Here is a 15,901-nt window from a genome sequence, read left to right as displayed (position 1 = left end):
TATGCTTTCAACCTACGCAAGTGGCTTCTCTTAACTTCCTGTTGTGTTTCAGTTGTTCAAGAGAGCCATCAGCCAAGGAGCAACTCAAATACGGAGGAGAGCATTTCTAGTTCTCATGGCAAAAGCTTGCCTGTTTCAGGTCCGCCTGACAGGAGTGGAGAGAGGACATTACGAACCCTGAGAGACATCAGCAGCTCTCCTAATGTAACACAAATATCCACAACCTCTAGTAGTGAAACCTCCAGCTCTTCTGAACTCACTGATTCTTCTTATGTGTTGACTCTGGAGCAGAAGGTTGAAACGAACTTGTCGCTGGGAGATACATATTTAACCGACGCAACACTTATGCATTCCCAGGCTCCTTTGGAAATCACAGGTAAGGGATGATGATCTTAACTTTGTTCCAGATGCAAGAGAATTGTTCCGCTTGTTTGCTGTGAGGCAGGTTTTTTGGTGGAAAAGAGGGAGTTATTTGGTCCTTATTCTGTATACCATGCAAATCCTGCTTTCTTGTCCTAGGATCTTACAGCCCAATCCTATGCATGTCTACACAGAACTAAGTCCCATTTTAGTCAATGGGATTTACTCCCAGGTAAGTGTGGATAGAACTGCAGCCTTTTTCAAGACTATATCAAGATAACCCAGTGTTTCTCAAACTGTGGGTCAGGACCCACTAGGTGGGTCGTGAGCCAATTTCAGGTGGGCCTCCATTCATTTCATTATTTTATTTTTAATATCATAGACTTGATGCTACCATGGGATGTGACTGCATTTGGAGAAATGTGACAGACCTATACTTTTTATGTATATTCTTTTAACAATGTTAGTAAATGGGACTTACTCCTGGCTAAGTGTGGGTAGGATTGCGCCTAGGATTGTTAAAAATTTTCCTGCTTGATGATGTCACTTCCGGTCATGACATCACTTCCGGTGGGTCCAGACAGATTCTCATTCTAAAAAGTGGGTCCCGGTGCTAAATGTGTGAGAACCACTGGTATAACCCATGTTTCATACCTTTATCCAGGCCTCATTCTTTATCCCTTAGGAGATATAGATAACACTTGGATTACACTAAAATCTATAGATTACACAGGCCTACACAAATTTTGCTGTCTTTAATGGTAGACCTCTTCTTGGGTATATCTGGGATGCTGAATCAAAAAATGGCAGTGGTTTTGCCTGATTGGCTCTAGTTTTGGGGGTACAGCATAGCCACATTATGTAAGGTGACTGCTGTACCCCCCAAATTAAAGCCAAACGGGCAAAACGAATGCCATTTTTGGATTCAGCACCCCAAAAATATCCTAAATTCCTTCAAACTTTCATGGCAACTAAAAAGAGGTTAGTTTTTGTAGGCTGGCTACACTCCCTTTACAAAAAGCAAGTGCGCAGCTTAGGAGTTCTCCTGGACTCTCAGCTCTCCCTGGAAAATCAGGTAGCAGCAGTGACTAGAAAAGAGTTCACCAGCTTAAGCTGGTGTGCCAACTGATACCATGCTTAAGCCATTTAGACCCGGCTACAGTGACCCATGCTTTAGTAACCTGGACTACTACAGTGCACTATATGTGAAGCTCCTTGCTAAAACAGTTCGGAAACTGCACTTAGTGCAGAATGCGGTGGCCTGAGTGGTTCCGGGGCCAGACATTTTGACTTGGCTGGACCACTGTTTCAGCAGCTGCACTGGCTGCCCATACACTTCTGGTCCCAATTCAAGGTGCTCGTTCTAACCTTTAAGCGCCTCCTTGAACTTGAAAAAACTGCCTCCTTCCATACATTCCAGTCAGCCCTCTCAGGTCTGCTGGAGGGGCACTTCCACAAGTGCCAAGTGATAAGGGATAGCAGCTTGGGAGCAAGCCTTCTCTGTGGTGCCACCACAACTATGGAATGCTCCCCCAAGGGAACTGAGAACAACTCCCTCTCTCATGGCTTTTCTGTGAAGGCTCAAAACATACCTGTTTGGTCAGGCATTTGGTTGCTGGGTGGATTTTTGCCCTCTGTGTCTCTGATATACTGTGGTGACTTGACTGCACTCGTTTGTTCCCCATTGGCTCAATGAGTTAATTTCTCTTTTTCCCTTCAATTTTTTGATTTGTTTTTGATATTGTTTTTCATGGATGCAATGTTAAAATTAATGTTTTAATGCCTTGTTTGATGTTTTTTACTTGTTGTGATACTTGCTTGATTATAAAGCTTTGTAAGCTGTCTTGGGCATTTGCTTCAGCCTGGGAAAGATGGGGTATGAATTTCTTAAAGAAATAAAGAAATAAACAAACAAACAAATAACACTAAAACATATGTGCCTTGTAATAATCTGAGCATATAATACATACAGAGTTCTAATTACGATTTGCTGTCCTCTAGATGCCATAAAGAGCCAAAACACCTTAAGCAACATCAGTATAGAAACAAGGACTGCTCAGACTGAGAGTATCTTCTTTTCTCCTACACTCGGAAGCAGAGGAGGGACGTTAAGATCTCTAACTAACCCGAGCAAATCCACAGATGCAACAGAACTTTCTGCATTTGATTTGGAAGATGTTAGTTCTTTGGATTTAACCCAGACTTCATCCATTACAGCACACAGTAGAAGAACTAGTGTCTCAACAACAGAGGTGGATTTCACTGAGTCTTCAGAAGACCCTTTGCTTAGATATTTCGCCGAAACCTCCATTTATTCATCTTCTACAAAAGATCTTTCAAGTGAGTTTATTTATTTATTTTTTGGGTGGACTCTGTTTAAAAACCTGCTAGAGATCCAGCCATTCATGCAATTCTTGTTTGTCTCTCTCCCCCTCTGGTCTTTTCTATTTTTACCCTCTTTTTTCTTTTTAAAAGTAGCAATCTATTTTAAAGGACAGTAATACAAGAAAGGGACTTAACAGGTACAAACTATGTGAACAGGCCAAATTTTACTTTGTGTTTACGGGTAGGTCCTCAAATGTATTTGCTTTATGTACTCTATTGTTTCTCATGGCAAATATGGAAATGTTGGCACCATGTCCATGTGTATACATATATTTAAACTTCTGAGTACGTGCATGTGGGGACTCAGCTATACATGCAGCAGACATGCTTTATGAGAGGTTGGGAGCTGCCCTTAACAGCAGCAATTCTTGCTGCCAAAGAAACAAGCTGTTTTAACTAACCAGTAGCTTGCCTCTTTTGGCAATGAGAAATGAAACAGTGTAAACAGCAAACAAAGCTGTGGCTTTTTGTGCAATTGTTACCATGGTGTTCATTTTTTTGGATTGCAAGTTCAAAAACCTATTTTCTTTATTTTTGATTCATGAAAATTACACACAATGTGAAATGCTGCACACTGTGATCAAGTGAGACAGGTGAAGCATTTCTGATGATATACAGCAGTGCTACAAAACAGGCCAAGTACGAAGTGGTTGCGGTCTGAGTTCTGCACCATCACATTCCAATAATAATAAAAAAAAATCTGTACCAGCCTATATACAACTTTGTGAAAATACCTGAACCATAATTATCTTTATGGGACCATAAATCCTCAGGAATTTGGTGTGGTGCAGGTACATTCCAGCTCATTGGGAGTCATACTTCTAAACTCCACATATACTAGGTGCCATCCAGAGACAGACAAACTTATGTTCTATTTAAATCGAAAGATTATAAGCCTACATTAAAAGGAAATAAGGATTAGATGCTTAAGTCCAATTGACAGCATTTTTCTGTAGACTGCACACAATCCAGCTGTGTGACATCACCTGAATCTTTCAGCATCCAGTTGTTGTAGTATACCCTGTAATCAATGCTGCAATACTTACAACCCAATCCAAAAGAGGTCTGTGCTGGCTTGCCCAGGCCAGATCAAGCCCCTGCACTGGCCAACCAAGGTAGGTAGGTTTGCTCTGGGATGCACAGCGATGGGAGAGGGAGGTGGGAGGGTGTTTCAGGGTGGGCAGGGTCATTTCTGAGTGAGGGGAGCACAGCGTAGGGGAGGATCAGGCCCAGGAGGTGGTGATATTGGCAGCAGCAGCACATGCAGTATCCTAAAACCCACTCCCAGGCCTGGTAGCCTTATACGCGAGTTGATCCAAGCAGCCCCATACTCAGATCTGAGCAACCCCATAGGTTGCTCAGGCTGGGTATTACATGGGTAAGGGGAAAAATATGCCATTACCCCAAGGTGACTTCCAGCAACCCCCCAACTTGAGTAGGATACAGCACAGGATTCTGCAGCCTGGCTGTACCAGTGCAGGTTAGGACTGCACCCTTAAGTATTGTTATTAGTGTTACTCATGAGATGTATATTTTTAACTCACATTTTATTTCATTTTAGGAATGGAAAACAGTCATCAGCCAATTGAAGTTTCAGATGGAGAAAGAAGGGTTTCCAGTGCTTCAACCGACAGTGTATACCTATCGACTACATTCAGGCATGGTTCAGAAAGGACCTTGAGGTCTTTACCAGATAATAGCACATCTCCTGATGGATCAGAAAGCAGCACTTATAAAGCAGAAGTCTCTGAGTCTTCGGATTCAACCCTGACGTTGCCGTCCATGGAAGAGACTGAAGAATATAATGCCTCATTAAGTGAAGTGCAATCCACTGAGCCTTCTGCACAGCACTTGCCTGAGCATTCCTCGTTAGTTCCACTCTATTTGGCTTCACCCAAGGATTCATCAAGTGAGTTTTCTCTAAGAAAGAGTGTGAAGAAAAGACAGACTGCAATCCATTTTGTCTTCAGCATATCTGGGTGTATTGTGTGTACCTGAAATCCTGAAGATCTTGCCTTTTATGTGTATTTACAGTGGGCCCTCAGTATCCCCAGGAGACCGGTTCCATTACCCCCCACGGATACCAAAACCTTTGGATAATGAAATCCATGGGGGACCAGGTGGGCAGCGTTTGGCACCACAGGGACTCACCTGAGAGCTTCACCAGGACCTGCAGAGATCACATTAGCCTCCCAGTGTCTTCAGAAGGCCTCCCATATGCAACTGGTCACATTGCATCCAGGAGTGTTCTGAGGCTGGGGAACACCCGTGAAGTGGGCCACAGGTCTTCCCTATCCTAAGAAAACCTCCCAAGTGCAACTGGAAGTCATGGAGGCAAAATGGAAGTGACTTCTGGTTGCATCTGGGAGGCCATCTGAGGCTGGAGAAGGCCCACAGACCACTCAATGGACCTTCTCCACCTCAGATCACCTCCTGGATGTGACTCGAAGCCAGTTCTGGTCGTGTCCAAGAGGCCCTCTGAGTCAGGGCATGGCATCTGCAAATGGTGAGCCCATAGTTAAGGAGGGCCCACTGTACATTCATATGTTTGTGCACACATGTACATGAACACACACACTAGCAAGTTTCTAATCCTTATGATTACATGAAAAGCTAATGAAAGTTTCTCTTATATACTATTTGTTCAAAGCATAATATTTGGGTTTATTGCAAAATAGCATTTCAGTCCAATCCTATCCTGACCTTACAGTGGTGGATCTCACAACCAGCCACTGAAAGGCCTGGAATGATGGTGCAAAAGTCACTCTGTCATTTTACAGGCTGGACATGCTAGGGCAAATGGCCAGAGGCCATGCATGGGCACCACTGACTCACAAAACCTCCTTTATTCTCTGATGGAGCAGGTAGGTCAGTGGGGAAGTGGTGGCTTGGGGGAGGATCTTGGGCCGATCAGGGCACCATTCAGGCTGGTCAGGACAGGAAGGGGAGGATCTCAGTGGCTGTTGTGCATGCCAAGATCCTCCTTCCCAGCCCCTATCAAGATTCTCCCCAGGCTTACACTAGCAAAAGAGCTGATGAGGGTCCGTGAGGGTCAGTGAAGGCCAGGTGGCCTATGGTAAGAAATGAAGATTTTTACTTACATCTTCTGGGCCATCAGGTCACTCTTCCAACTATAGCATACAGTGCACACTCTGGCAGCTGCTCAGTGTGCTGTGGACTGGCAAGGGATAGGATTGGACCCTTTGTCCCATTAGGGCGTTTGGGTAAAGGGAAATCCAGTGAAATGTCAGTATTAGTAGTATTCCATTAGCAGAACTATGGTTTCAACCTAAACTTTCCAAACCGAAAAGGAATTATAATTGAGAGTAGTGGCCATTAATTGTAGTTCAGCTTCTACTAATGAGTGGTCTTCTGATAGCCATGGATTTTGTTTCAAAATTAGTATAAATTCCTGTTTCAGCTGCTGGAAATGGTCCTCCTTCAGTTAGCAGCTCAAGACCCGAAGCAAGAGTTTCTCATTCTTATACCAACAGCATGTACAGTTCAGCACCATTCAGCAGAGAACAAACTTTACCGCCTGTAATTAACATCACATTTCCGGAAGTGACAGAAAGCACCTCTTCATATATGGAAAAATCCAAAGCCTCCGAACAAAATCCTTCCTCATCAGAGGTATTCTCTCAAAGAACTGACTTTCCAGTACAAGACTTTGATGTCTCTGTGCCATCAACAGAGACTGTTCAAAGTCTCAGCTCATCAAGGATGCCAACTTATTCCTCTATCCAAAGTGAACCTTCAGGTTAGTTTTATTGCATTCAGAATGTATATTATTAGAGGAATTGAGCTGGAACAAATTCAGGCTAGTCTAACTTGGCTCCCTGGGACTTTGAGTGGATTCAAACTGGCATCCTGACATAGTTTGACATGGTACATGCATCATGAAGTGATTTTGAGGGGCAGAGGTGAGGTGATTGTGAGTTTGAATGCTTTGACATATCACAAACTTTTGGAGTGGCTCCTTCTTGTTTTCATATTCCTTTTACTATGCTGGGGTCGACAGTTGCACTCCCACTGATAAATATAGCAGAGCAGGGATATGAATTTTATCAGTGGCATACCTGAGCGGGGGCAGGGGGGGCGAAAGCCCCAGGTGTCCCACTTGCCATGCCACCTCTGCCTGCTGCACTATCCTGTCTGCCCATTGGAGCCATTCCATAGGCCAGCCGTTTTCAATCTTTTTCAACTCATGGCACACTGACAAGTTACCATAATTCTCAAGGCACACCATTAGTTTTTTAACAATTGACAAGGCACACCACATGGCTGGTGGGGGCTCACATCTCCCAATGGCCCTACTAATAAATGACTCTCCCCAAACTCCTGTGGCACACTGTCAGATCGTTGCAGCACACCAAGCTGCAGTACAGTGGTTGAAAATCACTGACCTAGTCCAAGATCAAACAGCTGGTTAAATGAACACAATTTCATCCACAAAGCAGGGTGTACAGGGGTCATCTGACAGTGCTCAGAATACTAATCAAGGAGACAATACACATTTTTATCCACACCAGAATCACAATAAAATGTTAGTGGAGAAGAATGTGTGAAGCACTAGTGCAAACAGTAATGGAACCAGGGAATCTATTGGGTAGTTGCACAGAAACCAACCTGTTATGTTACTAAGGGTCCAATCCTATCCAACTTTCCAGAGCCAATGCAACCGAACGTAAGGGAGTAAATGTTCCTTTATGTTGAGGAGGCCACCGTGACCGCCACCCCACTACCGCTGGATGCAGTGCACACCCAGGGCCCAGTCCTATCCAACTTTCCAGCACCGGTGCAGCCGCAATGCAGCCCCGAGGTAAGAGATAAAATGTTCCCATACCTTGAGGAGGCCTCTGAGACTGTATCCCCAACACAGGAACCAGTACATACCCCGTTGGCACAGCAGCACTAGCACGGTAAAACTGGATAGGATTGGGCCCCCAGTTGGCATGGATACATCAGCACTGGAAAGTTGGAAAGGACTGGGCCCTTTGTTCACATGACAACTCACCAGATCAAGTACAAAGACCTACCAAATCCTCCAGCTTGTACTTGAGTTTTACTCTTGAAAACTCACCAGAGTTTTCACAAATTTTTATAAATTTTGTCAGATTTAATGTGCAGAGCTTAGAGCAGTGTTTCTCAAACTGTGGGTCGAGACCCCACTAAGTGGGCCGTGAGCCAATTTCAGGTAGGTCCCTATTCATTTCAATATTTTATTTTTAATATATTAGACTTGATGCTACCATGGCAAGTGACTGCATTTGGGCAACTGTGACAGATATGTATTTTTAACAGGTTACTATGGATATGCTTTAAACAAAGATAGTAAATGGGACTTACTCCTGAGAAAGTGTGGGTAGGGCTGCAGCCTAGGACTGTTAAACATCTTCCTGCTTAATAATATCACTTCTGGTCATGACATCACTTCCGGTGGGTCCTGCAGATTCTCATTCTAAAAAGTGTGAGAACCACTGGCTTAGAGGATGGAGCTGTGTTAGAAAAATGGCATCTCGCTCTATCTGAGACAGAACCTAGGACAAACAACACTGTTCTAATGATGCTGAAAGAAAGAAAAACTCTCAATACAGTTACACATTTTATTGGATTGTCTCTATTGGATAAAAGCCAAAAAGCTACAGATGGAGTTGATGCTTTGAGAAGGGTGTTTATCTATTTCTATGGTAAACAGTACATTATATGTACATTATTATCTATGGTTTAACAGTACATTATAATCATTTTTCTGTGGACTTATTTGCTATTTTAAGGATAACTGGGTTTCTCCCACACAGATACTATTTGTATATTTGGTCTTATATGTTTCTGTACAATACCTTTAAAACAGGTAGGCAGTTATTAGGAACCCTAGTTGCATTGGGCAGTGAACAAAAAAGATGGTTAGGACATTATTTCAAATCTGGAGAATCTCATCAAGTTGGCTTGGCTTTCATGATTGAGTCATCAGGAACTAGTTGTTCTACAAACTCTCTGCAGCATACTGTGAGACATACTAGTTGATCTCTACAGGATGCTGCTGAATGAATGATCCTGCCTTTGACCAGACGACTCGGCTATGCGAACTTAAAGCTCATCCAGCTCTATGATTCTAGATCACACAACATGAAGATGATGAAAACAGCCTTCTCTTTAAATGCATTAACACAACATGGTACAAAAACAAGCTTTTGATATCAGAGAAATGTTTTGAGTTGGGGTAGACACAGATTCCACATACCTTGATCTATTCTATTACAAAACTTTGTATTCTGTTATTCTTGAAAAAGAATAATGCTGAAAAATGTTAGGAGAAATTTTTATCAATGCACTTGTCTTCTTAATTTTCTTAGACTGACAGCATGGAGTTGCTACAAGACAGGGAAAGAAAGAGGAAGGGACTTGAGCTCGGTAGTAGAATGCATGCTCTGCACGTAGAAGATCTAATTCAATTCCTAGCATCTCCAAGTAAGGCAGGGAATGATTCCTGTCTGAAGCTACAATCCTACCCACACTTTCCTGGGAGTAAGCCCCACTGACTATAATGGGACTTAGCTCTGAATAGGCATGCATAGGATTGGGCTTTCAAACACTAGAGCAGCCATTTTTAACGTTTTTCATCTCAGGGCATACTGTCAAGGCACTAAAATTGTCAAGGCACACTCTCAGTTTTTTACTTACATTAAATTACTACATTACAATTAATTTTTAATTAATATAATTAATACAATTAAATTACTACATGACAAAGGGCACAATCCTAACCAGGTCTACTCAGAAGTAAGTCCTATTTTGTTCAATGGGGCTTACTCTCAGGAAAGTGTGGTTAGGATTGCAACCAAAGACAGGGGGGACATTGGGGGGGAATGTGCCTGTGGGACTTATTTCTGAGTAGACATGCCTAGGATTGGGCTTTTGGTTGCATTCTTTTTTCTCAAATACATGAGCAGGCAATTGGCACTTCTCTCTCCTCCTCTCTCCCACCCCACCCCCTCCCAAAGGCACATTCCCCCCATCTCATAATTGCAGTTAGCAATTAGCTTTCCTACTGTCCCTCCCCTCACTTGTCTGCACCTTCCAAAGATCCAGAATCACTTGCCTCACATTCTCCGCCCCCAATTGCACAGCAGCACAGCCCAGCAGGGCAGACTTGATACCCAATCCTAGGCGTATCTACTCAGAAGTAAGCCCCATAATGGTCAATGGGGCTTACTCCCAGGTAAATGTTGATCCAGTTGCAGCCTTCTGGTTCAGCAGCAGGAGATGCAAAGCAGCCACGGTTGCTACTTTTTCTCCTTTTTTGCTGCTGCTGCGTGAGGGTCAAAGCAGTCGCTTCTCCCTCCTCTGGCCCTGTGTCACACCTGAGGCTGACTCACAGTGGTTGAAAAACGCTGCCGTAGGCAGGCGAAGCCCCACATGGCACTCGGCAGTACTTCAAAAGTCTTCTGAGTCTACTCACAAAATCTTAAGCAATACTTCCGGTTTCCTGATGAAACTGAAAGTATTGTTTAAAACCCCACAGGAAACCTCAGAAGGTTTTTTGAGTTGTGCTGAGCATTGCACGAGGCTCCAGGAGCCTCAGTGAGTATCTCCAGGAAAGGGATGGCATGTCGCAGACCTGAGCCCCAGGGCACAATGGGGCAGGCCCGTTGCTGAATTTTATCTTATGTACTGCCACTTCTAGTTCTTAGTAATGTTTAGAGCACCCTTACCAGGAAGGTATTGTATAGCATCATTGTAATTAATTAAATTAACTTATGGCAATTCTCTAGATAGGCATTTTTCTCCATCGCGTAGTTATATTCTAGGTTATCATCAATTTTGTGGATGTAAAGATAAAATGGTAGTGGAATTTTCCAATAATGAAGTCTTGCAATTGTCATCCATTTTTGCTATATTGTAAAAAATGTTTTTATATTTATATAAATTAATAATACGTATATGTATATATCAATTTTTATATTGTAAAATTTTTTTTACTATATGTAAAAAATTGTTCTTCAGTCTAATTTTTTTGCTTGTATTTCAGACACTGGAACTGGGTACCAGTCAATGAGTAGCACTGACACTGGAAAAAGAATTTCTGCCTCTCATACTGACAGGACATACATCTCAACCACTTTGACAAGGGGTGGGGAAAGGACGTTATTATCTATCTCAAATAACAGCACATCAGAAAGTTCCACTTTTTACGCAGAAATTTCCAGCCCTTCCGAGTCAGTTCAGTCCACATTTTCTGTGACTCAGAGCAGAGGAAGTAACATGTCATCAAGTGACAACGATTTCTCTGCACCGTCAACAGAACCTTTGGCTGTACATTCCCTGAAAACAGAAGGGTATTCTCTTGCAGCCAGTAAGCCACAAACAACTCAGTTTTATTCAAACTCTGAATCGACATCTGCCACCACCTTATCATTTTTGCCTTCCTCTTCAGCGCCACCACGACAGTATTCACTTCCATCAACACCTCCTCCAGTTTGGTTGTCTTCATCGGAGTCCAATCTCCCATCATCTTCCTCTGCTTTCCCACTACCACCATCCTCTCAAACCACTTTAATGGCATTTTCACCTGGGCTGTCATCGACAACACAGCCCCCATTGCCCCCATTTGTATCTTTGTTGCCTGCACAATCATCAGCATCCTCATTGTTAAAGACTACTGAAAGTTTTGAAGCCAGTTTCTCCTTGGCTGCATCTGAAGGGACAACTGGAATAGACCTGTCCTCAGCTGGGAGTTCCCATAGTGAGTACAACAATCAGACTGGGACGTATCCATTGAAGGATAGCACTGGACTGAAAACAACAGGACCTTCTCTTCTAACTGAAACTACTGAACAGGTTACAGACTATTCTTCAGTTGTGACGATCACCCTAGTGGAAACCAAAAACCCAAGAGAGCAAAATATTTCTCTCCCAGGGCCTGGTGTAGAAAAAAACATTCCCATTTTGACTACATCTCCTATGCACTTGTTGGAAGGTACCACCGTTTCTGAGACACCAAAAGCAACAACTATTATACTTCCAAGTTCAGCCACTCAAAAGGATGTATTTAGTTTGGAGGAGGTTACAACAGGGGAAAAACTTAGAAAAACAACAGATACAGTGTTAGAGGTGACTCCTTTGGCTTCAAGCACGGACTATTCAGTCACTCTGAAACCACCCACGGTTCAGCCTCCCTCTTCGACTAAGGTGTCTCGTACGTCTGGAACCACCTCCAAAAAATTGGAAATGAGCAGTGCAACTAATGTTAAAGTCACAGAGCACAGTATCTCTGTTACCCATCCTCCCAAAACATTTTCTCCTAGCCAAACCACAGTCGGATCTTTTCCAACTTTGCCAGTTCCTACCAGCCCAGCTACTGTTGCAGGAAGGCCAAGGACTTCCCCAGTTTCCCATGCAAAAGGTAGACTTTCTCTGAATTTTATGACACTAGTAACAGCAAGAAGAGTGAATTTAACTGTGTTTTCAAATTGCATCATTACATGAGAATTCACTCAGTGTGTTCATCAATCCACAAGTATGGAAGTGGGTTTGAGTTTCTGCTGAATGATCAGAATGCAGGCCACAGAGATCAACCACCTCAGAACCCTTCTCCAAGGCAGAGATAATTTAGAGCAGGGGTGTCCAAACTTTTTGGCAGGAGGGTCACATCATCTCTCTGACACTGTGTTGGGGGCCGGGATAAAAAAAGAATAAATTTACATTTCAAATTTGAATAAATGAATATATTAGAGATGAAATTTATATGAATGAAGAAAGTCTTGCAATAGCTCAAGGCCTATAGAAGGCCTTGCACAAAGCAAGGCCAGCCTTTCCTTTGCTGCCACTACTGCATCATAGATGTGAACAGCAAGCAATGGAGGGAGCCCTCATCCCACAGCTCATGTGAGACGTCGCACAGTTGGCCATCACGCTGGGAGCAGTTGCATTAGGCCAACATGGGCTCCAGCAAGTCTCCGAAGGGCCAGACGCTCATTGGAGACTAGGGGCTCCCTGAGGGCCGGACTGGAAGTCCTGGAGGGCCGCAAGTGGCCCCAGGGCCGGGGTTTGGGCACCCCTGATCTAGAGGGAGGAAATGCAAGGGAGGGCACCAGGATGAGGTCTCTTGTTATCTGGTGTGCTCCCTGGGGCATTTGGTGGGCCGCTGTGAGATACAGGAAGCTGGACTAGATGGGCCTATGGCCTGATCCAGTGGGGCTGTTCTTATGTTCTTAAAGATAATTATTTTAATTAGAAACTTAATCCGAAAACATATTAAAATAGTCATTTGCAGGATATGTTTCTTAAACACATAAAAAGTAACGTTTTGTAGGCATTTATGCTACATATGGCCATCTTGTATTAATCTAATTATTTAATTATTTAGCTAAAATAATAGATCAATTTTTGGCAGCAATATTCTCCAGCTTTTAAACAAACCCAGGATTTACAGGTTGAGTCCTTTCCACAGTGCTTACAATATGCTATGTTTGAGGTAGGTTTAATGTCAGCTTCTTGGTTATTCAATTAGTATCCACGTAGAGGATTGCCCTGAGAAGTGTTAAGGTATGCCCCCGTATCTGCAGATCCCCAAAGATATGGAAACTGCTTCCTGTTAGCCTGTTAATCACTATCATTCTGGTGATGATTTTTGGATCATGGAACTTTTGAGAATGCCCTCCGCAGAAGGGGGCAAAACATCTAGTGAAAGATGGCCTTCAAGCCTGGACATTTTTATTTGGACTATTAGACATTCCAGCCACGAAAGCTTCAGTATGTGTATATATAAGTATCTCGTTTACCTACTTATCACCACATGCCATACATTATGACAACCAGCCCAAGAAACTGGGTCATTCTTATATATTACCAAGAGCAGGGCTTGTAAGTCTAGATACAGAAGAAGCAGCACAATTGTATGAGGAATGAACAACTTTATTACCTTAATAATGAAGTTTGTGGTGTGGAAAACTTTAATCTGATAATCTTGACTTATTTCTCCAAATATTTTATTTCACAGCCAGTGTGTGTACTACGGATACTTGTCTTAATAGTGGGAAATGCGTTTTGGATAGCTTGACAGGCAAATTTCAATGCCAGTGTTCCCCTGGCTGGCAAGGAGAAGACTGCAGTTCAGGTAAAGGATACATAATGATATCCACTGACTCCTGTACTTTATGCTAGTGAAAAACTTTGCAAGAAACCAATTTACAGTGGTGGATAATCTTGCTGTGAGCTGCACATTGCTGTAACTAGGGCTGCTTACTGGAAAGCTATTCACGGTATGAATCAGCACCCCAAACAGAGAGGTGTTTTCTGAAAAAGGCTTCTGAAATGAATTCTTCTAAAAGTAAATCAGGCTTACCAATTAACCAGTTGGGGAAAGCACAGACTTATTTTGTTGTTAGGCTGGGTATTATTATACACCTCTTTGATGAGAGCCAGTGTTTGTGCTGGACACAGCAGACAACAATTACTATTCAGTTTTCTGCAAACGTTAGGGTCCACATACAGTTGTAGAGCATTGTAGAGTACCTCTAGCCCACCTTGCCGATTTTAAACTTTGTTTTGCTGTCTGGGTGATCAAGGAGGTGTTGTGGAGGAGATGCTGACCAGTCTACATTGTTCCTTCTGCTTAGTTGGGAGTAAGGTCTGGAATCTTTTTACTAACTAATAAATACAGCTGAAACGATATTTTTCCCCTGGGTTGCATTTTTCCCCTCATTGCATAAGATTTGCCTTGGTGTTTCTTTATGCTTCCTTCACATTTTCATTTTTTAAATTGATATTTTGATTTTCTATTATTGTTTTAGCTTTTAAATAAATGTGTTAGGTTTTAAATAAATAACCTAAATAGTAGTAAAAGTAGTAGTAAGTCAGTAGTAACTGTAACAAATCAGTAGTAAATCAGTAGTAACAATAAGAAAATGTTTCAAAAGTTCAAATTTTAGTTTTTGAAGAGAAAGGAAAGCTGACTGGAAATGTTTGAGCCTTACTCAAGCCTCAAAGACTTATACAGTTTAGGGGCCAATCCCATCTAGCTTTCCAGCATTGTGCCAACAGGGTGTGCGCTGCATTCTGCAGTGGGGTGGGCAATCATGGAGGCCTCCTCAAGGTTAGGGAATGCTTGTTCCTTTACCTCATGACTACATCACAGCTGCATCAAAACTGGAAAGTTGGATAGGATTGAGCCCTTAATTGGATAGCAGTGAATGGATTGAATAGTATCTCGATGGTGCTGAAAGGACAGCCAAAGTTTTCTGAAGGTGTATCTGCCATATCCACAAACCAATAAAATTGGCTATATGAGAAAAAGCTGTCCCTTGTACCTTGTTTTTAGAGCATGCGTTTTGCACATGGAAGGTCTCAGGTGTCTCAGGCGTCTCAGGCCCCAGAATATATGTGCGAAAATGTCAGCCTTTGGTGTCCATAGAAGAACTGACATTTTGGGTCCCAGAGTAGAGAACTGTGTGCCAAGGACAACTGTTGGTGCATGTGTATAATTCATCTGCAGTCACACCATACTGCCATGCTAGAAATGTAAAGAGTATAACGAAAGGGAACTAAAAGAAGCAAACCCCTACCAATTTCCCATTGTACAAAGAGACAAGGAATCACAGCAGGTCAGCCATGCTGCAAGTTTCTACCTGGCTCAGGTAGATTGTATTTGGGCACTTGGGCAATAGTCAGGAGGAATAAGGTGGTTAGACTGGCATGGAGGCCTAACTTAAGACATTCTTGCAAGAATCAGTGAGTGTCACCTGACTATACTGGCCTATGGATGGCAAGAAACTCTTTAAACTGGTGTTACTGATCTCCCTAAAGTCTCCTCCTTTGGCCAGAGCTGGACTGAACCCTTGCCAGGTATCTTTCAGGCAACACAGCAGGAGGTGAAACGACTCAGTTTCCCTCTGGTTCAGAGTGGCAGTACCTGGAACTCCCTTGAGCAAGTGGGTGGCCTGTCGTTTCACAGGCTTTAAAAAAAAGTCTTCTTCTGTTTCAGATATTGATGAGTGTCTGTCTAACCCATGTCCAGCCTCAGCGACATGTACAAACACTCCGGGTTCATTCCAGTGCGTATGTTCCCTCGGTTACTGGATGGAAAAGGGAAAGTGCAACTTAGGTAAGAGAACTGAAGGGCAAAAAATGGAACCAATAGGCTTCTGAAGCCATG

At 42.9% G+C, this 15,901-nt stretch overlaps 1 protein-coding gene across 1 annotated transcript in view; it reads left to right on the top strand.

Annotated features, from left to right (window-relative positions):
- HEG1 (heart development protein with EGF like domains 1) overlaps nt 1-15,901 on the top strand; it is a 69,374-nt gene that overhangs the window by 35,729 nt on the left and 17,744 nt on the right. Inside the window, exons 6-12 of the mRNA XM_066621417.1 lie at nt 53-376; nt 2,362-2,700; nt 4,307-4,654; nt 6,167-6,505; nt 10,778-12,151; nt 13,748-13,864; nt 15,731-15,850. Of these exons, the coding sequence (XP_066477514.1) occupies nt 53-376; nt 2,362-2,700; nt 4,307-4,654; nt 6,167-6,505; nt 10,778-12,151; nt 13,748-13,864; nt 15,731-15,850 (2,961 nt within the window). The remainder of the gene's footprint in view (nt 1-52; nt 377-2,361; nt 2,701-4,306; nt 4,655-6,166; nt 6,506-10,777; nt 12,152-13,747; nt 13,865-15,730; nt 15,851-15,901) is intronic.

The sequence above is a fragment of the Tiliqua scincoides genome, chromosome 1 (assembly GCF_035046505.1).
Source record: "Tiliqua scincoides isolate rTilSci1 chromosome 1, rTilSci1.hap2, whole genome shotgun sequence".
Classification (NCBI taxonomy): Eukaryota; Metazoa; Chordata; class Lepidosauria; order Squamata; family Scincidae; genus Tiliqua; species Tiliqua scincoides.
Note: the sequence above shows the minus strand (reverse complement) of the source record. Positions and strands in the feature narration are given on the sequence as shown.